The following is a 23,731-nucleotide window of genomic DNA, read 5'->3' on the forward strand; positions in this document are numbered from 1 at the left end:
TAAATAAAAATTTCAATAGCAGGGCTGTGGATGAACAATTCTCAGAGGTTTGGTTTTTACTTCTGTCACAGGCAGAGCTGTCCATGTATTTCCTTGGTGAATAAATAGGGGAAATAAGAGAGGGTTGGTATAAAATCAGTGTCATTTGGGGTCAAGCCCTGGGTTTTCACATGGTAGTTTTTGCAAGAAAATGAGTCCAAATTGTTGTACATACATTGCTAAAAACAGAATTAAATGCTTGGATGAGCAGACACAAAATTCTGTAATTACAGCAGGATATGCCAGGCAGATTTCTGACTGGATTGGATAGTTTTCCCTCCCATTTAGAGGGAAAAAGGTTAAAAAGGAGCTGTGTGTCCCTGGATTTGTTTGCAGAAGGCTCTGGAGCAGCAGATGGAGAGTCACAGGGAAGCCCACCAGAAGCAGCTGTCCAGGCTGAGGGATGAAATCGAAGAGAAGCAGAAAATAATCGATGAAATCAGGGAGTATGTTCACCTTCTCCATTCCTTCCTCTGTCCTGGGATGAGTTTGGGTTGGTTTTGTTAGATTTGATTGATGTTTCTGGGTAAGTTCTGCCCTTACATGCAGCAGCTAACCCTGTAATTATTTTACAGGGTGGATTACAGTGCCTAATTCTTTATTGGGGAGCTTTAACGAGGCCATAAAATTACAGAGTTAAAAAGAAAGAGTAGTGTTGCACCTGCAGGTCAGTAGGTGAGAGGAGCTCGGAGGAGAGTGGATTTTAAAGGATCATGGAATCATTTGGGTTGGAAAATGTTTTAAGGTGATCAAGTTCAGCCACCACTGAACCACATCCCCAGGAAGGTTTGGAGATCCTCTCCCAGCAACCAGTCCTGCCCCAGAGCTTCTGAGAGTCAAACAGCTCCTATTTTCACGTGTTTTTATATTTTCTCCTGACACACCTATGTGTCTCTGTTATGTTTTGCTCCTCTGTTCTTCTTTTTCTAAAATCTAGGCATTCTGTTATCATATTAATTGTGTGGCCAAAGATTAATTGTAGGGAAATGAGGAAGTGAGACAGGAAGATGCCAACAACAGTTTGTGTCCTTCAAGGCAAAGGAAACAAACCACTGAATTTAGCTCTCCAATATTTTAAAATAATGTCCTTCAGGTTCTTTATGCTCCATTTCTTCCAGAGTTTTTTCAGTAGAGAGTTACAGCTTTACTTTTTCTCTGCCCAATCCCATTTTGCCCATGGAGATTTCCCCTCCCTTCCTGCTGGGGTTCAGGCTGAGCTGTGCTGACTTTTCCTTTCACCTTCCAGTATGAACCAGAAGCTGCAGCTGGAACAGGAGAAGCTGAGTGCTGATTATGATAAATTAAAAATTGAGGACCAGGAAAGAGAAATGAAACTGGAGAAGCTCATGTAAGTGCACAGTTTCCTGACCTGGTATCCCTGAACTTTCATGGGAAATGTGCTAAAGAGAGGGATTTGGGATGGAATATTCACACTGAAAATATCATTTCAGTAGCAAAGCCAGCATGAACTACTAATAAATGTTTAGCAATTATTCTATATTTTTATATCAGTGGCTTTGATACTTGCCTAGAAAGATTTTATTAATGCTTTGATTTTATAAAATATCACAGCAAGTGTTAAACCTCTCATTCCTTAATACACAACAAAACAAGCAAGAAAGAAGTTGGGAGGTTTTTGGTAGGGTTTTGTTGGTTTTTGTTGGGGATTTTTTAAAGTAATCCATCAGATGTCCAAGTAAAAGCCTTTCCTGGATGGAGGTGGTGGCTGAGCCCTTCCATGTGATAAACTTGGATATTTGGGGCAGTCAAAAGTATAATTAGAGATTACAATTTGCTGACACCTGCAGATGTGCTGTGGATTCTCCTCTGTTTAATTGATTGATTAATTGATTGATTTGTGTTCCATGTTGTGATCTTTCCAGACTCCTTAATGATAAAAGGGAACAAGCGAGAGAAGACCTTAAAGGATTGGAGGAAACAGTGGTAGGTCTTAATTACACTTTATTCAGCTTTTCCCCCTATATCTGTATACCCATGCTGATATGTACTTTAATTTTTGAGTAAACACCATTGAACTTCCTATGTTCCAGTAATTTTTGCTTTTTTTTTTAAATTGTTATTTTATTTTTTTTATTCCAGGCAAGAGAGCTTCAGACTCTTCACAATCTGCGCAAACTGTTTGTCCAGGATCTTACCACCCGTGTTAAAAAAGTAAAACTCTACTCTTTTGAACCCAAATCTTCTCCTTTTTTTGCAGTGTTCTTGTGATTTTCTGGAAGCCTTTAGTGCATGCTGTTACAAAATGGAATAATGTCTTTTCCAGTAACAATGAGGAAGAAGATTAAAGCTGTTCTGATCTTTATCAGCTTTTATTTGGTCCTAATTTGTTCAGGACAAATTTTGGTGGTTGAGAGAAATGAACTCAACCAGTGCAGTTCAGCTGCAAAATTCTCAAAGATGATGAGCTTCAGAAATACTTCAATATAACTTGATTTTCCTATTCAGGATCCCCCCATAATTATTCAGTAAAAATAGCTTATTTTTCATATAAGGGAGGGTTCTTAAATATAAAATGAAGAGTTAAAATAATTTCTCTTAAATTTGGAACTCTATAAGATTTTCTGCCTTTGGGGAGCTTAAATGTGCCAAAGAGCCGAGCTTCCCCTTGAGTCTGTGCCTGGCTTTGCTGAGTGCTGCAATTCTGTGTGCAGAGTGTTGAGCTGGACAGTGATGATGGAGGTGGAAGTGCTGCGCAGAAGCAGAAAATTTCCTTTCTTGAGAACAACCTGGAACAACTTACAAAGGTTCACAAACAGGTAAAGGCTCCCTTTCCCTCCTTCCCTTCCTCCATCCAAAAATGCACTTTTTGAATGTTTACAAGGGTAATTTTGGAAGGTAACCTGTAGTGTCTGAGGTAAAGTACCTCTAAACTCCTTGGCGTTAGAGCTGCTCTTCCCACTCCCTGTATTTCTAGGAATGTGGTAAATAAGGAATTATTTTTCTGTGAAAATAGATCTGTTTTGGCACTGAGAAATGCATTAAATAGCTGTTTTCTGGATGGAAGGTGCATCCCCAGCTCTGATTCCTGGCCTAAAGCTGCTCAGAGGCACCTTGGAGGTGACTGGAGTGGGTTCAACCAGCAGAGTATGGAAATAATGCAATTGGGGTTTTCTGTGCAGCTGAAGGGCTGCTGCCTCCCTGGGTGCTGGGGTTGGTAATTTCTGGGTTTGTCCATCTCTGTGTCTTCACTCCTTCATGGAATTCCAGTTTCATACCATCCCAGATTTGGGATTGAAGCCCTTCCAGTGCCATGGGCAGGGACACCTTCCACTATCCCAGGCTGCTCCAAGCTCTGTCCAGCCTGGCCTTGGACACTTCCAGGGATGCAGGGGCAGCCACAGCTTCCCTGGGAATTCTATCCCAGGACCTCCTCACCCTCCCAGCCAAGAATTTCTCCCTAAAATCTCCTCTGGCAGCATGTTGGAGCTGTGTCCCACGGTTCAGTTGCACAGCACTAAACACTAAAGCTATTTTGATTTCATTTCTGAGCAGTGACATAACACTGTGCCCTGCACTCTCCCAAAGCTCCATTAGTGACCCACACTCCCAGATTTGCTGTAATTCCTCCTGTGGAAGTGCCAAAAGAGCAGGAAGTGCTGGACTGCGACACGTGTCCGCCAGGGTTTGGGGGTTTGAGATTCCCAGGGAACAGATGGTTTAAAGACCTACTTTCTAAATGTGGAAACTGGGACATGTTCAGTGTGGTTTTTCTTTTACCATTTTGCCTTTTTTTTTGCACTCCTTTCATGCATCTGCTGGGTTTCAAATATGGATTTTTATAGCTCTCATTAGCTTGTATTTACTCCAAATCAACTTGGAATCCACAGCTTAGAAGAAAATCTTAGAGGGAAAAGTGACATTTGACTTGATACCACCCTGCTTGGATTTTGTGTCATAACTATTTCACACAACAAGGGCTCAACACTTGCAGAAAAGCACATTTTGACAATGTTTTTTTAGCTTGTTTGTGTTTTTCTCCAGCACTAAGCCTGGCCCAGCAGGTGTAAAATGCTCTGCTTGTTAAACAAGATGTGAATGTCAGGACATGCTCTTGCTTTGCTGCATTATTAATGTGGTTGTTAATCCACTTTTCACTCCAGCAAAGGGAGAGTCACTCCTTTGGAGCAGATTTCTGTTGACTTCCAGCAGTGGTTTAATCTGTTCAGTGGAAATGGTGTTGGATTTTCTGCCCGTTTGCATCAGTTCTGTGTTTATTAAAAATCAATCCTCTCTTGGCTACTGCTGCCTGGGAAGTCAGATGTTATTTGGATAATTGATAGACCTCGCTCAGGTTCATATTAAACTGAGGGAGTGCAGGGATTTAAAGTTGCATATAATCATTATATTTATAGGTACAGATCTAGAAGTGATTTCTTAGTGAAGTTCCCAATTTCCCCACATGGCTGAGCAGGGAACACACAGGTGAACACAACAGAACCACTGGAAATTATAAATTTGGGATGATCCCCAGTGTTGTCTGTAAGACATGTTTAAGCATTACTATTTTGAAATAATGAGGTGACCATGGATTCGTAAAATCCTGGATATTTCTGAGGAAATACAGAGTTTCTGGTGCTGTTTCTGAATTGCAGAGCAGCCAATCTGGCTGTGGAGTGCTCTGCGCTGTCAGGGTGCTGCTGAAGGCCTCATCCTTCGGGATCAGCTCTGTGGAACTTTGTTGGATGGAATAAACTCTGTTGTTTTGTGGGACAATGAAAATTAATATCTCTGGAGAATTTAAATGAGTATCACTCCTCAGCCAGACAAATTATTTTTGTGAGGAAAGCTGAGCTTGGCCGACGCTCTCAGGCACAGGCTGGGATTGCTGGGGTGCCCTGTGTGGGGTGAGGAGCTGGAATTGCTCACCCTCGTGGGTCCATTCCAGCTCAGAATATTCTAAATTCCTCTTTAACATCAGCTTTTCACATTAATTTCCAGAATAAACCTGTTTAATTTTAGCATACGAGGCATGGAGAGCAATTTTGTCTTTCCTCATGAGGGAACCTTTTCCCGCCATTTCTCTGAGGGGATTTTCACAGCTTTCTCCTGACCTCCTTTCCTTCTGAACCGCTTTCCCCTCAGCTGGTACGTGATAATGCAGATCTTCGTTGCGAGCTTCCTAAGCTGGAGAAACGCCTTCGAGCTACGGCAGAGAGAGTTAAGGCCCTGGAGAGTGCACTGAAGGAGGCCAAGGAGAACGCCATGAGGGACCGCAAGCGCTACCAGCAGGAGGTGGATCGCATTAAGGAGGCCGTGAGGGCCAAAAACATGGCCAGGAGAGCACACTCCGCCCAGATCGGTGAGGACATGGAGCTAAAAGGGCTGCCCACGTGCTTCAGGCTCAGGCTGCTCGCTCTGGGGTGATTTAAAGAGCAGCAAAGCACAGGGGTTGCTTCTCCTCCACTGCACAGGAATCTTCAAAGGGTTGGCTTTTTCATAGGATCTGCCCCACCTCGAGGTTAAAGAGGCTCTGCTGTTTCACTGGGTAAATCAAGGGTGTAATGGGTCTTGTGTGCCCTGCTGGTGACCTGAAAACTTGTCTCCTTAAATTAGTTGCTCACTTTCTTCCTCCTCCTCCCCACCCCCCCCACACTCCCTCTCTGCTTTCATTCTTTTGTTGCCTTTCTGGACTTTGTCCCTTTCTCTTTTTTTTTTCTCCCCCCCCATTACTCCTCCATGTGATTTCATTTCCAAAATTCTCCCTTTGTATTCAGATATTGATATATCTCTGAGGCACAATCTAACGCGTGCACACAACAGAGGGATGGGACAATTCTTGGAGTGATGAATTGGGATTGCTAAAGGATAATGGTTTAGATGGAGATGACAATATTGGGGTGTTAAATCCTTAGGGAGAATCAGGCAGCACAAAGTGTCACCTGCTGAATGCTTCCTCTTTTAGGGAGCCATCCAGGCTTTGTCTTGGCATCTTCTGGAATGATATAAACTGGATATAAAAGGTGCCTCACTGCCCACCAAGTGACTTCTCTCTGTTGTTGGATAGCCCATAATCTTTGCAGATCCCATGCATGGGAAGGGCTCTGCCATCAGGGAAATGGATGTGCTACCAGGAAAATGGATGTACCACCAAGGAAATGGGTGTATTTGTTGGTGGCCGAGGCAGGGAATGCTGTGTTTCTCAGAGATGGATTCAAAAACACTCTGCCAAGCACAGCTCCAAGTTGGGAAACAATGGGATTTCCCTTGGAGGAGAAGGTGAGGTGGCAAACTAAAATGTGAAAGTTAAAATGTCTGTTTTGTCACTCTTTTCCCCCTGCAGCCAAGCCCATCCGCCCTGGCCATTACCCAGCGTCTTCTCCGACGGCCGTCCACGCCATCCGAGGGGGAGGGATGTCCAACTCCAGCTACTACCACAACACCAAATAAACGAGAGGTGAGACCAGAGCAACTTACTCATCTCTTCTCCCACCAATCACTCGGTTCCCTTATATTTCAACCTTGGTTTTAGGAGACCCACTGTGGGGTTTTTTTCTATTTTTAGTAGTTGTTTGCTGATAATTACAACACTCGCTAGTTGAGTGCCTTTTGAGAGGCTTTGCCAGCTGCTGGGGGGAGGTTTTATTTTAATGACTTAGCACTTAAAAGTTTTTTTAAAACTGCTCTGATAAATGTGGACCGAAGTTCACACGTAGAGGTGTGAAACTCATGTAGTAAAAATACAATCCCAGAGGTTCCTTCTGCCGGCATCGTCTTCTGCTTTCTGCACCACGGATGTGTTTCCATGTTGTGATATTCCAGCCTGGGATAGGGGTAGAGCAGCTGCAAATGGCAGCACAGACATCTCCAAATTTGAGTGGCACCATTTGGCAAACTTTGCACTCTTAGTTTTCTTTGTGAAAGAAAAAAATCTAAATATTTTAATTGCAAGGGCTTGAGGGTTTCACCTAAGCAAAAGATGAGCAGCATCTTTTCCATGGACTCCATCCTCCCATTTCTTTCTTTAACTGCTCATTATTGGAGAGATTTTATATCTTCATTATTTTAGATGATCACTTTATGCCACAGACGTGCCAAGAGTTTGATGGCAGCGAGTGGCTGTGAAAAGCAGCCTGGGGACAGCAAAGTTGTCCCTCCAAGTCTGGCTTTTTGCCCTTCTTGAGGATTAATTCTGTCTCACGACTCTCTTCATGGTCTGTGGTTTCCTCGAGGCATTCTTGGGTGTTTTTAGCTTTTTTTGGGGAATGTTTCATGTCAGGCTTGCATGCCAAGCATCCATCACGCCACACTCAAGCTGTTATTGTGCTGGGGGATTGTTCCTGCTCATTGTGCTTGCCATGAACCCCAGAGCTTCCAGCAACAACATATTTCCTCTGGGGATAAATTAGGGCAAGGCTTTGCTGAGTGGTTTTGTGCATCAGTCCGTTCTGCTCTGAAATTGGCTTTTCCATCTCACGAGTGAGGTGCCTCTGTCCATCTGCTTCATTGCATTCCCACCTCTGTGACCAGGCAAAGGGTGGGATACAGACCCTTGTCAAAGATTTCCAAACATTTTCCCTAACAGCTACTCTGAGGGGGGGAAATCTACCACCTGCCTCAAATAAATGCACCTTTAATTTACCAGCTGCTGGGAAATGAAGTGTCAGACTCAAACAGGTCACACACGGCAAGGGAATGACTGTAGATTAATAAAAATTGTTAATAAAATAGCTGCACTTCAGACTAGATGGGTTTGTGATAACAAGACAGGGCTGTGGAAATCAAGAAAAAGCAATCATAAAATACCCACCAGATATTTTGGATGCTGAGGTTTAGATTTGGGGGCTGTGGAGATGAGCAGGTTCAGGCCATGTTACGGAGGAGAAACAGGGAAAATGAGGCTGGAGAAAAAGAAGATGGAAAATCTTGAGAGAAACTGGATAAAGTTATGGACTCGGGGCTTGTGGAAAAAACTAGGAAGAATCTGAAACCCAACTGGCAGTCCTACAGGTTGTAATGAAATAATTTAAACAGTATGTTCCTGATTCTTTGCTCATATCTAGAAATAAGTGTGGAAGATGTGGTCAGGGAAAGCTGGGCAGTGAGTGAAGGTCAGTTCTCCTCAGTTTTGGTCCTTTGGTTAAGAAGATTCTTGGCAAATTGCAATTATTTTGGCTGCCAAAATTGGGAGTATCTGAGTAATCTGAATTCTGAGCTGCCTGGATGGAAACCCTGGGTCTGAGTAAGGGTGTTAGTAAAGGTACCACCTGTGCAGGGAAAACTTCATCCAGATTATTTCCACAATATTGTTGGGACATTCCTGTGCTCTGCAGAAAGTGCTTTGGAATGGTGCAGTTCCATCCAGCTGGAATTAGAACAAAACTTTCTTTTATAGTCATTTAACTGCAGTGAAATGAAATTGAGGCTCCTATTTCAACATTTCCCGAGGAGAGATTTATCTGGTGTTCATTCATTATTCACCATAAAGATAAAAGACACTTAGTGCTGTTAGATTGGTCAGTGGTTATGATTGATTAACCCGGCAGATGGAAGAGAAAGAAACATGGATTTTAATAAAGTGTGCTTGTATTATGTGCACTGATAAAATTATATAGTGTATTTTTATAGCATTATTATGATATTATATATAAAATATATTAGCTATTTCTGTAAACACTTATTTTATATATGTGTATAAATATATATCAGGAAAATATCTCTGTCAGGAGACAGAGAACAGAAGGATTGGTTTGGATTTGGTTTTTTTCATCCCTTTGATTTATAATTTTCAAACTCAGCTGCAGTTACTTTCCTCCCTTATTACATGAGATAAACCCTCTCCAGCTCTTCAGCACATCTGACCAGCCAAGAGAAAAATCCCATGAAAGGAAAAGAAAGATTAAAGGGGGAAAAAAGTTACACCTTTATATGGTACTTAGGCGACACATAAAGCCAGGCTACAGGTGGCAGAGAGGGAATTCCATCAGCAGAATTGGCTCATTCTGTCTGTGAAACCCAAATTCCCTAATTTTTCTACGTGGCTCCAGATTCATTGCATTAGTTGCTGCCCATCCCTTTTGGGTTCTCTGCTCTCTAATCTCCCAAACCCGCTAATTCTCCTTCCCTCTCTCGCTCTCTCTGGCAGGTCAGTTCCACTTAGCATGTTAAGGACTGTCATTAAGTCACACGAGTTTCTTTTTTGCCCCTCTCCAACCCGCTCCACGTCCTGTCCATCCTGCGCTTCCCACCGCCGTCGGCGACGTCCCCTCCCAGGTACTCTGAGCTTCGTAGGATCTCCACGTGTACAGAAGTGTCCAGCTCAGCTCCTTCCTCCACATCCTTGTCCGATGTCCGGAACGTTCCCACCTCAGTAAGGGTGATAGGGAGTCTGCCACTCCGAATTCCACGACCCCTTGGCGCTGCTTAGGTTGGGGCTTCTCCACTCAGTGATGCTTTTTTATTTTCCGAGTTCTCCGTTGGCATCGGTAATTCCCGACTTCTGGCATCAAGGAATTAATTATTCAATGACCAAGTGCCATCAAAGGCAGGTGATTGTGCTCTGTCATGACTGATTTCCTGTATAATATACATATTATTTTATATTTTTAGGGGATGAAAATGTGCTGCTATGTGGTTTAATTTTACTGCTTAACATTTTCGGAAGGAAATTTCCCCAAAGAACCATTTGTAATATCCTGATTTAAAAAAAAAAAATCTTTGGACTGTATAAAATAACCTTTATTGCAGTACCTGGTAAAGAACAAACGGGATGCAGAGAAATCTGTTAGTATAGACCTAGGATTTGAAGTTTGGTAGTTCCATGAATTTATCTGTGTGACCTATTTTAAAATTAAGCTCCTATTTCCTCGTAGTTCTCCCTGCAGTGGTGGGTTTTCCTGGAGTGGGATGGCTTAGCCACGTGTTTGTGAGAGTTGTTCCCTAGGAAGTTTTGAAGGCTTTCAGAATGCTGTGGAAATCTTGCCTTGGAAAATCCGACAAGCACCTCCCTCCTCCCCTTTTCCCCAAACAAACCCCGATCTGTTCACACCAGAATTCAGATCCTGGAGGGAACAGTCTCTTACCGGCACAAAGGAGAGTGAAATCCCCCAAACCCTTCCTTAAAGAGTCCAAAAGGAGGTGAGAGTTGTACACTCGAGCTGTCCTTTGCACACCAAATTTGGGAAATTTTTGGCTGGGATGTGAGGTGCACATTGCCAGGGGAAGGGAATGTCTTTATAAGCCACTATGTCCATCATCCTATGGAAGCTCCGCTGGTGCTCCAGAGGTAAGGAAAAGCCTTCCTTGGATCTCTCAGACAGCAAATTTCCATCTTCCCAGCAAGGGGGCACTGGAATTGCTCTGGGAAGGTTCTGCTGGCAGGCAGAAGGTGCTGCTCCTCCTCCTCCTCCCTCCCTCCACATCTCCTGGGGCAGGTGGGACTCCGGGAAGCCAGGATTCCAGGAAGGCTTCAGGATTCCAGGAAGGCTCCGGCCGAGCGTAGCCCTCTGGTCTTCTTTTGCAGGCGTTTGCTCTTTCATTTGAGATTGATTGGGGTTTTTTTTAAATTTCTGAATGTGTAGGTGTAGAATTCCTCAGTTCCGTAGAGCGTTTTGGAAGATTGTGAGTTGACTTTAGATATTTTTTTCTACTGAAATTAGGGTGTTGCAAAGTTGGACTTAATTTAACTGTTTTTTTGGTTTTTTGTTTTTTAATGTTGCACTATTTTGGGGGAGCATTTTGCTAAACCTATTTAATGAAGTTGCAGATTTGCATGTATTTAATTTATTTTGTATTTTCTGATGTTTTATATTTTCTTTCGTTACGTGCATGTGCACTGCCAGAAGAATGAACTGTGAACTTGCCATATGCAATCTTTAATAAAATCACTAACTCAGAACTACTCTGTGCTATCTGACCAGCTGCTCAGAGCTGAGGTTTCTACTAGGAACTAATAATCTTCTTGTTTTGGTTCTAGAAAAAAATCCCAAGTTTATTTGCTGTCAGAGATTTTGTATCATAGGCAAACTTTTTGTTGCGTCTCTCGGAGTTTGGTGCAGAATTATCTTGTAAATTCAGCATTCCCTAAACTAAAAGGTCTGAATTCCTCAAGGTGTCACCAGGAATTTTTTGGGGGGCAGTTCTGCCAGCTTCCTGCAGCTGAGGGGTAAGTTAACCTGGACATCTCTTCCTCGTGCTGGTGCTGATCAGCCAGTCAGTCCCACCAGCAGAAAAACGATGAAGTTTTCCTCCAAGTTCACTTTTACACCAACACTGCAGGAGGACTTTCAGAAATGCCCCAAAGATGCCTTAGGCTAAAATGCTCAAAATCAAATACCTAAGATACCTAATAATTGGAAATGATGAATTCTCAGTTGACCATACTCTGCTTATGTATTGATTTTTTTTAAATTATTTTTGAAGCCTATTTTAATTAGGCGACTTCAGTTTGTATCGCGTGTTGTATATTCAACTTTTGTACCATTTTTAAGGCTTTCACATTTTATATCTGGAAAGGAAAACCACACATCTGCTCTGCAGAGATCAGAACCTGTCTCTCACTGTTTCCTGACCCCATCTTCCTTTCTTTGCTCTTGGAGTGTTGTGTTCTATTTATTCAAAGCTCATTTTTAAAGTTGTGGTTTGTACAGCGCAAATGAAATTTCACAGCTAAAAAATGTCATGCATGGGACAAATCGGGGTGGAAATACCATTCCCGAATGGAAAACGGATTTCAGATGGAACTAAAGTGCATATTGTTCTTTTTGCTAGTAATTAAAAAATATTTCTGGCTCACTTGAGCTTCTCTTAATGATATGTTCAAATATCTTGTGTTTGTCCTTGAGTTCACGTTTCATCGACTTGTTTTCTGGAAAGCAAGGAAAGTTTTAAGCTTGGCAAGACCTTGGCTGATGCATTTTTAAGTTTTGTATTTAACTCAACAAGGGTGAGAGTTGGATTATCCTGAATATACTGAAAACTTAAAAATAAGTCACCAACAAAATTGACTATGACAATTCCTGCCCTCAGAACCTTGAGTAACAATTTGATTTCCCTTTAAAAAGCCTAGTGGGCTAAGATGCGCATTTGCCTGAAATCTTTGTAAATTATCGCCTGAAATTTTTATAAATTATCTCCTGAAACCTTTATAAATTATAGAATCATGGAATGGTTTGGTTGGAAGGGATCTTAAAGCTCATCCATTCCACCTCCTGCCATGGCAGGGACACCTTCCACTGTCCCAGGCTGCTCCAAGCCCTGTCCAACCTGGCCTTGGACACTTCCAGGGATCCAGGGGCAGCCACAGCTGCTCTGGGAATTCCACTCCAGGGCTTCTCCACCCTCCCAGCCAGGAATTCCTTCCCAAAATCCCATCTAACCCTGCCCTAAGGCTCGAAAATCACCAAAATAAAGGCTTTTAATTCAAACACGCTTTTATTCGAAGAACCGTTCGAACCAAATGGCGATGAAGGTCCAAAAGGAAAAGGGCTCATCAGATTCCCATCGCCGGAGGAGAAATACCTCACCAACCCACGCCTGAAGTACTCCTCGGTGGGGAAAAGGCAAACAAAGGAGCAGGATAATCTGAATCTCCCCTTGCTTTGACTCTCGTCCTCACCGTGCCTGTAAGAACCGCGCCGTGCGCCATCCGCTGTGCAGGATGGAAACACCGCTCCGCCGGCTCCTCCCCGCTGGAGCCACGGGGGCCGAGGCATTCTGTAGATTTATACCTGTCTAGTTTGTAAAGTGTGTAACGTGTACTGCAGATGTGTATTCTCTGGGCTCTATGTATCTTTACAGTAGTGTTCAATTTAGGAGAAAAAGAGAAAAAAAAAAAAAGAAAAAAAAAGAAATAAATGGTGGACACGTTTTGCTGGTAACAAGGGGAAATTTTTTTTTTTTTTTGCCATTGCATCAAATGATGCTGAACTGTATTAAACTCTTGATAGCAGACCTGAACCCTCCTCCCCCCAGCCCGTGGAGATAAGTCTTTTATCTTCGTCCTGAAGTTCTGTCGGAGATGGATGGATACACTGGCAGACTGCATGATGTATCATTCGAAATCCGTTACAGTGGAAAATAAAACTGAACTGAACTCTGCCGTGTGGGCCTGGTGTGACACGGGACAGCAGCAGTGAGCAGGGACAGGGCCTGGGAATGGCTGGAGCGGGGCCAGGGGAGGTTTGGGATGGAGTTCAGGGAAAGGTTCTTCCCCAGAGGGTGCTGGCACTGCCCAGGCTCCCCAGGGAATGGGCACATTCCTAAAACTGCCAGAGCTCCAGGAGTGTTTGGACAGCACTGCCAGGGATGCCCAGGGTGGGATTTGGGGTGTCTGTGCAGGGCTGGGGTTGGATCAGTGATCCTGTGGGTCCTTCCAGCTCAGGATATTCCAGGATTCTATGAATGACCAATTCAGTGGAACCATACTCATGCTGAGGCCATGCTCTGGATTTTAATTTGCCTTCTAAACCTGTAGAAAGTCATGCACAAAATGATAGAATCCCAGACTGGTTTGATTGGAAGGGACCTTAAAGCTCATCCCAATTCACCCCTTCAATATTCACCTCCCACCATCCCAGGCTGCTCCAAGCCTGGCCTTGGACACTTCCAGGGATCCAGGGGCACTAATTAAAAGGTTTTAATGACTGGGGAATGAATGCAGCATAATTTAAAATTTTTTTAATAAATAATTGCATCTTCTCTACTACCTCTCTATGGATATATTTCTTCTTCCTCCTCTTTTTCAGTAGCCTGGAGGATGACAGGGAGACTCTTCCACTTCCCCTGTGCATGTATTTCCATTTTTATAGGAATATTCCACTCGCTTTATGTAATGGAGTAGAAGTTCCTGTGTCCTTGTGACTTCCCTTAAGTCATACTCGGGAGCTTTTTAAACAGCTTATTTCCAGTAATTATTACTCTGAGCATTTCTCAATTAAATCATTACTTTTCTCCTCAGCAATGCAAATTCTGGGCACTCCAAGGCTTCTGTAGAAAAGTTTGCTCTCTTTTTTTGCTGCTGAGTAGATTCCTAAAGAAGATTATGTGGGTTTTTTGCACCCTGTCAAGCTGACTTAGGAATTAGTCCAGTAAAATTCAGAGTCGATTATTTAAAAATTTGAATAAACTTTGGAAAGTGCTGCTTTCAGTGCAAAAGAGGCACTTCCTCACCCTCTGGGAAGCTCCTGCAGGATGAGGATAGCTCCACCTGGGAAGAAGAGCCTTTCCAAAGTAGATGGTTTATGTTAAGGAGAGCAGATGGGAAGTCCAACCATTCCCCAATAGTCCTGCAGAGGAAGGCAAACACTGCAGGGTGCCAGAGCTTTTTCCATGAGTCAAAAATATTCACCCTTCAAGATCTCCTCGATAAAGCTCATGCCTGGAGGATGAACTCAATTAGAGAGCAGACTGTTTGCGAGTGTATCCCTACAATTTGGTCTTCGGAATGTGGGATTGCAGCAGCTAATTAACTCTATGAAAACATCACAAATTACTGTATCCATTTCCAAGCTCCAGCTTTCGCAAGAGCGCAGCGAAAACAAAGGAATGGGAGTTGCATCCCTAGAAAAAGACTCGCTGCAAGGCTGCCGCTATGGATTCAAACACTTCTTAGCTCACACTTAAACACTTTCCATTTATCTTGGAGCAGAGGTGATCCAAAGGGAAGCTGTATTTATCCAAAAATGAGGATATTCGGGATCAAGGTCCCTGGTGGTCAGCTCGATGCGCTGTGATGGAAAACTCGTGGCTGCACGGGTGGCTCCCGGGGCAGGGGTGTCGGGGAGGTCACTGCTCCGAGGGTCCCCGGGAGGTTCGGGAGGTCCGCAGGACTCCCCGCAGGTCTCCCGGTCCCGCCCTGCCCGCAGGTGCCACCGCCCCGGGGGCGGGCAGGGGATGTCCGAGCCGCCCGCTCCGCCCCGGCCCCTCCTCCGGCACCGCCCGCACGGCCAGGGCCAACATCCTCGCTGTCCTGCTGCTCCGGTGTCCCGGTGTGCTGCTGCTCCGGTGTCCCGCTGCTCCGGTGTCCCGGTGTCCTCCTGCTCCGGTGTCTCGCTGTCCCGCAGTCCCGGTGTCCCGCAGTCCCGGTGTCCCGGTGTTTCGGCACGGAGGGTGAGTGCGGGGAAGGGGAGCGGGGAGCGCGGCGAGCTCGGGGCTGCGGGTGCTGCTCTGCCGCCCCAGGTGATGCTGAGCCCCGGCGGCAGCGGGGACACGGAGGTGACACCCAAATCAGGAGGTGGCACCGAAATCAGGGTGTCCCCAGCCTCACGGGGAGCGGGAGGTGACACCGAAATCGGGAGGTGGCGCCGAAATCAGGGTGTCCCCAGTACCAGCGGAGGGCGAAGTGGCACCGAAATTAGGAGGTGGCACCGAAATCTGGGTGTCCCCAGCTCCACCGGAGGGCGAAGCGGCACCGAAATCAGAGTGTCTGTCCTCAGCCCCACGGGGCGCGGGAGGTGGCACCGAAATCTGGGTGTCCCCAGCCTTACGGGGAGTGGGAGGTTGCAACAAAATCAGGGTGTCCTCAGCCCCCCGTGGGAAGCCAGAGGTAGCACTGATAGGGTGTCCCCAGCCCTGGTGGTTTTGGGGGGTGGCAGGTGGGACCAGAATCAGGGTGTCCCCAGCCCTGTGGGGAGTGGGAGGTGGCACCAAAATCTGGGTGTCAGCAGCTCTGGTGGTTTTGGGGAGCAGGACATGGCACCTAGATCAAGGTGTCCCCAGCCACACAGAAAGCAGGAGGTGTCCCCAGAATCAGGGTGTCCCCAAAACCAGGCTGTGGGAAGCACTGGGTGTGCAGCGTCAAGTGCTTGGGACCCAAATCACAGCCCGTGTTTTACAGGGCTCTTGTAAAAGTGCAGTTATTGCACATCTCCTGATGATTATAGAGCTGTAAAAAGTGCCAGGCTCTGTGTTCCACAGGTGTGGACGCCAACCTTGAGCTCTTGAGCACTGGGGCTTCACCGTAGGAAATGACAGAGCGCGATAAAAATGTACTCAGCGCAGCAAAAACTGCCAGTGAAAAATACAAGCTGCCCGCCGTGAAGGCTGGAGGGGGATTTTGGATAAGGGCCTGGAGTGCCAGGACGAGAGGGAATGGTTTGAAACTGCCACAGGGCAGGGAGAGATGGGATTTTGGGAAGGAATTCCTGGCTGGGAGGGTGGGGAGGGGCTGGGCTGGAATTCCCGGAGAAGCTGTGGCTGCTCCTGGATCCCTGGGAGTGTCCAAGGCCAGGCTGGATGGGCTTGGAGCAGCTTGGGACAGTGGAATTGTCCCTGCCATGGCAGGGGTAGAATGGGATGAGTTTTAAGATCCCTTCCAACCCAAGCCACTCAGTGATCCTATGAAAGCACATGAGCTGGGCTGACTCTGGCAGGCTGCAGAGGTGCTGCCTGTAGCGTGGTGTTTCCTCCCAGAATGGACACAGGTTGTACCTATTCCCTCCATCCAGCTGCATATCCTTGTGCTGAATCAGGCTGTAAATCCCTCGGAACAACACCCAGCAGTGCTGTTTGGGATTGTGGGCGCCGAGGGCTCCGTTCTGCACGAGGCCCTGGGTGCTCTGCTGATGCAGGGAATGAAAACACCCCTGGGTTGGTGAGTGCATGTGGCTCACACAGATAGAGCTGGTGTGCAAGACCCAGCTGGTTGATTCCTGAGGGTAGTCTCAGGAAAATGGGATTGTGCGATTTCCCGTCTGTCAGAGGCTAACGCAGGGAACCACAAAGGCAGAGATCAGAGCAGTTGCAGAGCCATGTGCTGCAGCCTCCAACAGAAATGCACTGCTGGCAATCCCAGATGCACAGAGAATGAGTCGACTTTCCCTCAATAAACATGTTTTCGTTTAAAATTATAACATATGAACTGCTGATATCTCTGTTTTGAACCTCTGAGTTTAAAGTTTTCAAGGTCCCTGCGTGGCTTTGAACCTCCTCATTGTCACACGTCTGCTTGGATGAGTTTTTAAGAAAAAGACAACAAGATTATAAATTTTATGAGGACAAAGAATAAAGTTTGAGAACGCATAGATCAGCTCAGAGAAGAATTCAGAGCTGAAAGCCTCGTGGTGTGTCTGTGTCCCTGGCCAGGCCCTGGACCTGCAGTGCAGGTGAATTCCAGAGGTAATTGCAGAGGGATGTTTTATGGCACGGAGCAAGGGAGTTGTCCTGGTTGTTCCACAGCTTGGTGATTCATCAACCTTTGCGTGGTGAGACTTTTCCCCTTCCAGCCAGCCTGCAATTAACTCACTTACCGGAGCTCTCCCTCTTCCCGCCGTGCCTTCCTTGCTTTAAGTCAATTAATGCTTCCCAGCGTGATAATTGCTCTGCTCCGCGCCGGTCACATCCTCTCAGTGACATCCCTTCCCGAGGGGATAATCTCCAGGCCTTTAGCCCCAGCCGGGCTCTGCCAGGGCTCTGTCTCTGAGGTTTGACATCAGGGTGATGTTCGCCGTCAGGAGCTCGGGAAATCCCGTAATCGGCTTACGCGGGATGGATCCTGCCCGCTGATCCTTCAGCTTGGGAGGAATTCCCTCTTCTGGGTGCTTGGTTTGCAGGAAGAGGGGGAAAAAGCACAGTCAGGGTGGGGAAATGTGGTGTCAGGTCAGGGAGATTGTGCCATTGGCACCCTGAGGTGCTGCAGGGGAAAAAATCCATTTTAGAGAAACCTAAAAAATCCATTTTAGGCGCCTTTTCCTGCACCCTTGGGAGCTCTGAAGGACAGATACCTCTGCCCTGTTAGCTCAGACTGAGGCAGGTTATTCCAATCCCTGCCTGGTTTCCCGTTTTCCCAAGTTTCGGCTGTGGGAGAAGAGAGAGGGAATGTTTCCTTTTATCTTGTTTATAGGGTTGTGATAATTACGTGGGAGAGCCCTGCCTGAAATCGGGAGTTGCAAACTTGGATTACAAAGCAGAAATCACCAACTGGAAGATTCTCTGCCCATGGAAGATTCCCTTCCCATGGCAGGGCTCAGAACAAGATGAGCTTTAAGGTCCTTTCCAACCCAAACCAAGCTGTGATGAAAAATAAGTTAAAATTTCAATATTTTCGCTGCATGAATTCTGATACCTCTGAAATTCCCCTCTTTCTTTCTCAAGTCTATTTTCCTCAGTGTTTTAATTCCCTCCTGTGGATCCATTGGCTGGATCCTGTGGACTCAAAGGAAAGGAATGTTTCGGTTATTCCCGTGTGTGCCTCAAAGGATGAGGTGCATGTCCAACGGTTCAGGAGTGGTGAAAAGGCACCTCGGAGAGTTCCACGCCAAGAAACTTCAGAGGGAATTTCAGGTGGCAGCTTTCCTGAAGGATTGGGGCAGATTGAGTGATGGATGGGATGTTGGCAGGTCTTTCTCCAGTAATTGCTGGGAGAATCTTTTAGTCTAAAGAAGAGGTTTCAGCTGGGCTTTTCACATGATTTCAGCAGATATTTGATCATCAGGATGGTTATTCCCAGTGCCAAATGCTGCAGGCCAGGCTGGACAGAGTTTGGAGCAGCCTGGGATAGTGGAAGCTGTCCGTGCTTGGAACAAGATGGACATGGCATGGATGGAATGGGATTTAAAGTCCCTTCTAACCTAATCCATTTGAGATTCCATGATTTTAAGTGAAAGCTCAGGGTAACTGTTGGCATTCCTTGTTTTCTTGCTGTGTCCATGAGCAGCCAGAATCCAACAAAATGAGATTGGGATTTCTTGCCTGAAGCCTGGAGCTTTTTGATGTTCCTGGCGTTGGCTTTGGACCAAATCTGGGGTAAAATGGTGTTCATTTGGGTTTTGTCTGGGTTTGGCTTTGATGTTCAAACAAATCTGAACGGTTGTGGGAAACCTGCTTGGAATAAACTTCCAAACCCCATTGTTGGTACCACTTTACAGGTCTGGAAGTGGGGCAGTAAAGGATTAGAACCTGAGGTCTTGTGTTTAAAAAAACCCCAAAGAATCACCCTAGAATGGTTTGGGTTGGAAGTGACCTCAAAGCTCATCCTGTTCCCAGCAATTCCCCTGGAGTTTGAACAGGTGACACAGGTTGGACACAGCCCTGCCCTCACTGCTCCTCAGGGAGAATTGGGGACTCTTGGGTTTAATGTTTCCACTCCCCAGCTCTCAATCCAGAGGAAGCTCCACTCCATCCTTCATTTTCATCCTTCACTATCCTGCCTTTTTTATAACAGGAGTTAATCAGCAAAGCGGGAAGGGATGCTTGCAACAAGTGGGTGAAAAATCAGGTGTGTAAACAGATTGGACATTCTGCTCACTCAAAATGTTGAAATAGGGTTGTTTTCACACTCTTAATTAGTTGTGTCCATCAATTAGTGTGTCTGTGAGAATAATTGTCTTTGCTATGTCAAAATGGCCTTGTTTTCCCATAAAGAAATGTCTTTCTCCCTTGAAGCCCAATTACACTGTTATTTCCAAGTGTTCGGGAAGCTAAGACTGAAATCCTTCAGCCCACTTTGGTTTATACAGATTGAGAATTGAGAGACATTGTAGGAGCAGACTTGCCTCAGCTTTAAACACCAGATACTGTAACTTTTGCCTGTTATTCAAAGTTCAACCAGCAAAACCCCTCCTTGAAATTCCATCTTTAGCGGGATCATCGTAATTCCTTCCATGGTGTCTCCCTGGAATCTTTTATCCCAGAAATCCCAGCACAGGTTGGAGCTATTTGGGGTCAGAAGGAGCAAACTGCCAGCCCAGCCTGGAATATCTGCTGCTCCAGGGCTCACTTGCAGCCTCCCTCCCCACTCTCCACGTCAACAGCAGAGACAGACACCAGATTATCTCCCAGCCCTGGGGATCTTCGCCCGCAGGCTGCTGATTACCCTGCTCAGCAGTCTAAACATGCACACGGGAGCACTTAGCGTCATCTAATCCTTTTTTGGGGAAAAATGCTGCCCCGGTTTTGTCCTGATGTGAAGAAACCTGTTGTGGCAAATTGCACTAATTCAGAGCTCAGCTTAATGGACTGAAATGGAGCTAAAAGCTTCGGAGAGAGGCGCGGGCAGGAGCCTCGTGTGTCCTCACAGTGCCTGGAATCTTCTTTCCAGGGGTTTGGCTCAGGCTGAAATGTCATTTGAGGCTGGACTTGAGGAGTTTGGGTGCTTTGGATATGAGGAGTTTTGATGTGTTCGGTGTGGAGTGTTGATGTTCCTTCTTCCAGCTATGGAAATCCATTTTGTGGGATCAGGGAATGTCCTGAGCTGGAAGGGAACCACAGGAGCATCAATCCACCTTGGTTTAGACTGTAGGATAATCCCCTCTTGCTGTTTTAGGACACAGAATTATCAGCTGCTGGATCCCAGCTGTCCAGGGAAACGTGGAGGCTGCAAAATTTGAATTTGTTCCAAAATTTGAATGTGCTCCAAAATTTGAATGTGCTCCAAAATTTGAGTTTGCTCCCAGGGCACGTCCGGTGTCCATCCTTTAAAGCTAAACCCCCAAGTCAAAAATTAAAAAAATTCAGATTGGTACCTCCCACTTTGGGAGGGTTCAGAGCATCTCATCTGCCTCACACGGATGTAGAGTCTAACCAGAGGGTGTTGATATGAACATAGAGAATTAATTTCAAGTTTATTAATAAAACTCAACAGCAGAAATTGTGCAGAAGTCAGGAGAGCAGATTGTCCAAGCAAACCTAGGAGATGCTGGCACTGCAGCTGCTCCTCTGCAATATCAGTTTTTATAAGGGCTGGGGAATCTCCCAGTGCAGAGCTAATTCCAGCCTGGGGCTGCTTTCTGTTCCTCTTAATTATTTTATTTTTCTGAGATGATTGCAACGCTGCCTGATATCAATCTGGTCTGATAACACTCAAAATTTACAGCACAGAAGTGAAAGGTTCTTCCAGTTTCAGGAAGGACTTTTCCCGTGGGTTTCATTTTGTTGTTTCTTTGTTTCAGCTTTTTTAGTTTATATATATAAACTAACTTTATAACATTTCAGAATTTACTATTTGGCTTCATTTCTTCAAAGTAATCCTATTCAGAAACAGAAATTCCCATCTTTCCTTTCCTTCCCTGAAATAATTCCCACATTGGGAGAGATTTGTGAGACGACAGCTAAAAACTTGACATTGGCACCAATAATCTCTGGTGCAGAAAACCCTAAATTCAGTATTTATAATATTCATGAGGTATCAAAGAGCTGCAGATTTACAGCTGATCTGCACAGACTTGAACATCTCTTTTCTGTGAAGCCATAAATGAAGTTAATAATTACAGCACAATTAGACCAGGAGAGTGATGTGTGGAACGAGGGAGGATTTCTCCTTCGCTGCTTACAGGAAATGAGAGATTTGGGGTGCAGGGCTGAGAGTGTCCTTTAAACTCCACTCTGTGCTACAGGTGCTGCAAAATACTCAGAGCAGCAAGTTTTTGGTCGAACCAACCTGCTAATTCAGCTAAAAATCTGCATTTTTTTTCTCTTGAGGAGGCAGAGATGAAGGGCTGTCATTGCCTCCCTTGAGTGCCTCAGGCACTGTGAACTCTGTGCTGAATCCACCTGGAATTTGGGGCATTCACCACCCAGGAGTGGGGTGGGTTGGGACCTTAAATAGGATTCCATCCAGCCCTGCCATGGCAGGGACAATTCCACTGTCCCAGGCTGCTCCAGCCTGGCCTTGGACACTTCCAGGGATCCAGGGGCAGCCACAGCTTCTCTGGGAATTCCAGCCCAGCCAGGAATTCCCAATTCCCAGTCTCCCATCCATCCCTGCCCTCTGGCACTGGGAAGCCATTCCCTGTGTCCTGTCCCTCCAGCCCTTGGAAATCCTCCTTCTCCATCCTTCCTGCAGCTCCTTCAGGCTCTGCAAGGCCACCCTGAGGTCACCCCAGAGCTTCTCCTCTCCAGGCTGAACAATCCCAACTCTCCCAGCCTTTCCTCATGGGGAGGTGCAGGATGGTCCCTGTGGCTCCCTAAGCAGATTATATTTTCAGAACCACCATTTTATACCATTTATGGATGGATCTTGTAGTGAACCAAACCACAACTCAGTTGGTTTTTTTGGTTTTATCCCTTTGCATCCCACGGCGCTCTTTCCCTCCTCGCCAGCCGAAATCATTCCTGCTTGTGGCATTGATTGTTTTGTACCAACTCTTCAAATACCCATTTTATACCTCCCTGGATTATATTTATACCTCCTACGTGCTGGGATTGGGAACCTCAGAGCCATTGTGAGTTCCTGAGGGAATGCTGGAGCAGCCTTGACTCCCTCCCTGCCCAAGCCCAGCTCAGAAATGCCCTGCTGCTTTGACAAATGATGCTTGCCTGGTGGCAAAGTATTGTTTGCTGTGCTTTGAAGCCAGATTTCAGTGGTGTAGAAAAATATATCACTTAAAATTACCAGGAGAGGAGGAAAAGGCCTTTGCTCACATATTTTTTTGCCACAGGATGTATTTTTCTCTGTCAGAGCTTAGTGAGCCCACCAAGGGCGAGCTCTAAAATAGGAGAATAGCTCTAAAAGCTCTAAAAAAAGGAGAATAATTAGATATGGATTTTTGACACACAGAAGTTTCTTTCCTCTTCTTGTTTTTACCAAAAGGCACACAGGGTAACTGAAGTCACATGAAGTACTTTAAATGCATTTTTTGGGGGTTATGTAACATATGAAAGGAGCAGAATTTGTCTTTCTGCATCAGGATTTGGTTCTGTGCATCGACTGGAGCCAGCTGGGACAGCAGATCTGATCTGATCAAAGGCATTTTCCACATCATTTCCATACCTTATCTTGTCTTCTTCAGCAATAAAATTCCAGGCTCTTTCTGGATAATCACTGAGGAAAATAAGTAGTGCTTGTAGACTTGTTGTACATTATATTGCTAAACTGCTTTTTGTCCTGATTTTATGGATGGTGTTGATATTCCACCTGGCTGTTTTAATTGCAGAGTTCTGAGGATGCTTGAAGACTTTTGAAAATAGATAAAGTTATTTCTAGGGTCTGGGGATTTGAAAACCATATTCCCAAAAATACTGCCAAAAGATGTGGTGTCGCCTCTGTGAGGATGAGAAAGTCCAATTTGTAGCTCTCTTCCCACACAAAGCTTCCTTTATTCTGTGTGGATATAAACCAATTTTTCCCCCTCAGTTAATACCCAGATAGATACAAAATGTATATTTATTAAAGATATACTTTTCATGTGGCTTTGTGAGTAGTTTGACCATCACAGGGAAGTGATTACACTGTAAACTCTTTTAAAAATATATTATTGCAAAAGGAATTTTTACTTGCACACTCAGCTGCCAAAAGAAAGGGAACTGAGATCATCTCTGAATCTTCAGGATTGTCTTAACCAGTTAAATCCATGTTTACAACCTTGCCTGTGGTTAACCACCAGCAGATAAGATCCTGGCCTGTCTCCCTGTGAGTGCAGCAGGTGAGGGGTTGGTGCCACAATTCACATTTAAATCACTTGCTGCTTTATTTATTTTATTTTATTTCCCCTTTGGCTTCGAGAGGGACTTGCTGTGCAGTGAGGAGTGTTATCAGTTTATTCAACCTTTCTCCAGATAATCCATTGTGGCTGGGGAGCTAATGATTTGCCTTCCCTGACACTGCACTGCCCTCTTTTCCTGCCCTGCTCCCATAAAAAAAAAAAAAATGCTCCAGTATGGGGATAATGTGCTAAACCACATGTCTGGACACATGCAGGAGGTGAAACCTGAAACTCGGCACTTCAGACACTTTTTAAAGTCAACACAGCTGAAAGCAGCCACGGCACAACTCCTGCACTGTTCCTGTCCCTGAGTTAGC

At 45.3% G+C, this 23,731-nt stretch overlaps 2 protein-coding genes across 2 annotated transcripts in view; both read left to right on the top strand.

The window, feature by feature from the left end:
* KIF5C (kinesin family member 5C) overlaps nucleotides 1-13,090 on the top strand; it is a 67,689-nt gene extending 54,599 nt beyond the window's left edge. Inside the window, exons 19-26 of the mRNA XM_085067167.1 lie at nucleotides 376-485; nucleotides 1,286-1,387; nucleotides 1,923-1,983; nucleotides 2,140-2,211; nucleotides 2,712-2,816; nucleotides 5,143-5,359; nucleotides 6,341-6,454; nucleotides 9,143-13,090. Coding sequence (XP_084923293.1) covers nucleotides 376-485; nucleotides 1,286-1,387; nucleotides 1,923-1,983; nucleotides 2,140-2,211; nucleotides 2,712-2,816; nucleotides 5,143-5,359; nucleotides 6,341-6,447 — 774 coding nt within the window. The 3' untranslated portion in view covers nucleotides 6,448-6,454; nucleotides 9,143-13,090. The remainder of the gene's footprint in view (nucleotides 1-375; nucleotides 486-1,285; nucleotides 1,388-1,922; nucleotides 1,984-2,139; nucleotides 2,212-2,711; nucleotides 2,817-5,142; nucleotides 5,360-6,340; nucleotides 6,455-9,142) is intronic.
* Nucleotides 13,091-14,998: 1,908 nt separating this feature from the next.
* Nucleotides 14,999-23,731, top strand: part of LYPD6B (LY6/PLAUR domain containing 6B) — a 33,725-nt gene continuing 24,992 nt past the window's right edge. Inside the window, exon 1 of the mRNA XM_085067168.1 lies at nucleotides 14,999-15,105. The gene's annotated coding sequence lies outside the window, so the exon portion shown is untranslated. The remainder of the gene's footprint in view (nucleotides 15,106-23,731) is intronic.

This window comes from Lichenostomus cassidix, chromosome 7, assembly GCF_008360975.1.
Source record: "Lichenostomus cassidix isolate B80296 chromosome 7, HeHo_3.0, whole genome shotgun sequence".
Classification (NCBI taxonomy): domain Eukaryota; kingdom Metazoa; phylum Chordata; class Aves; order Passeriformes; family Meliphagidae; genus Lichenostomus; species Lichenostomus cassidix.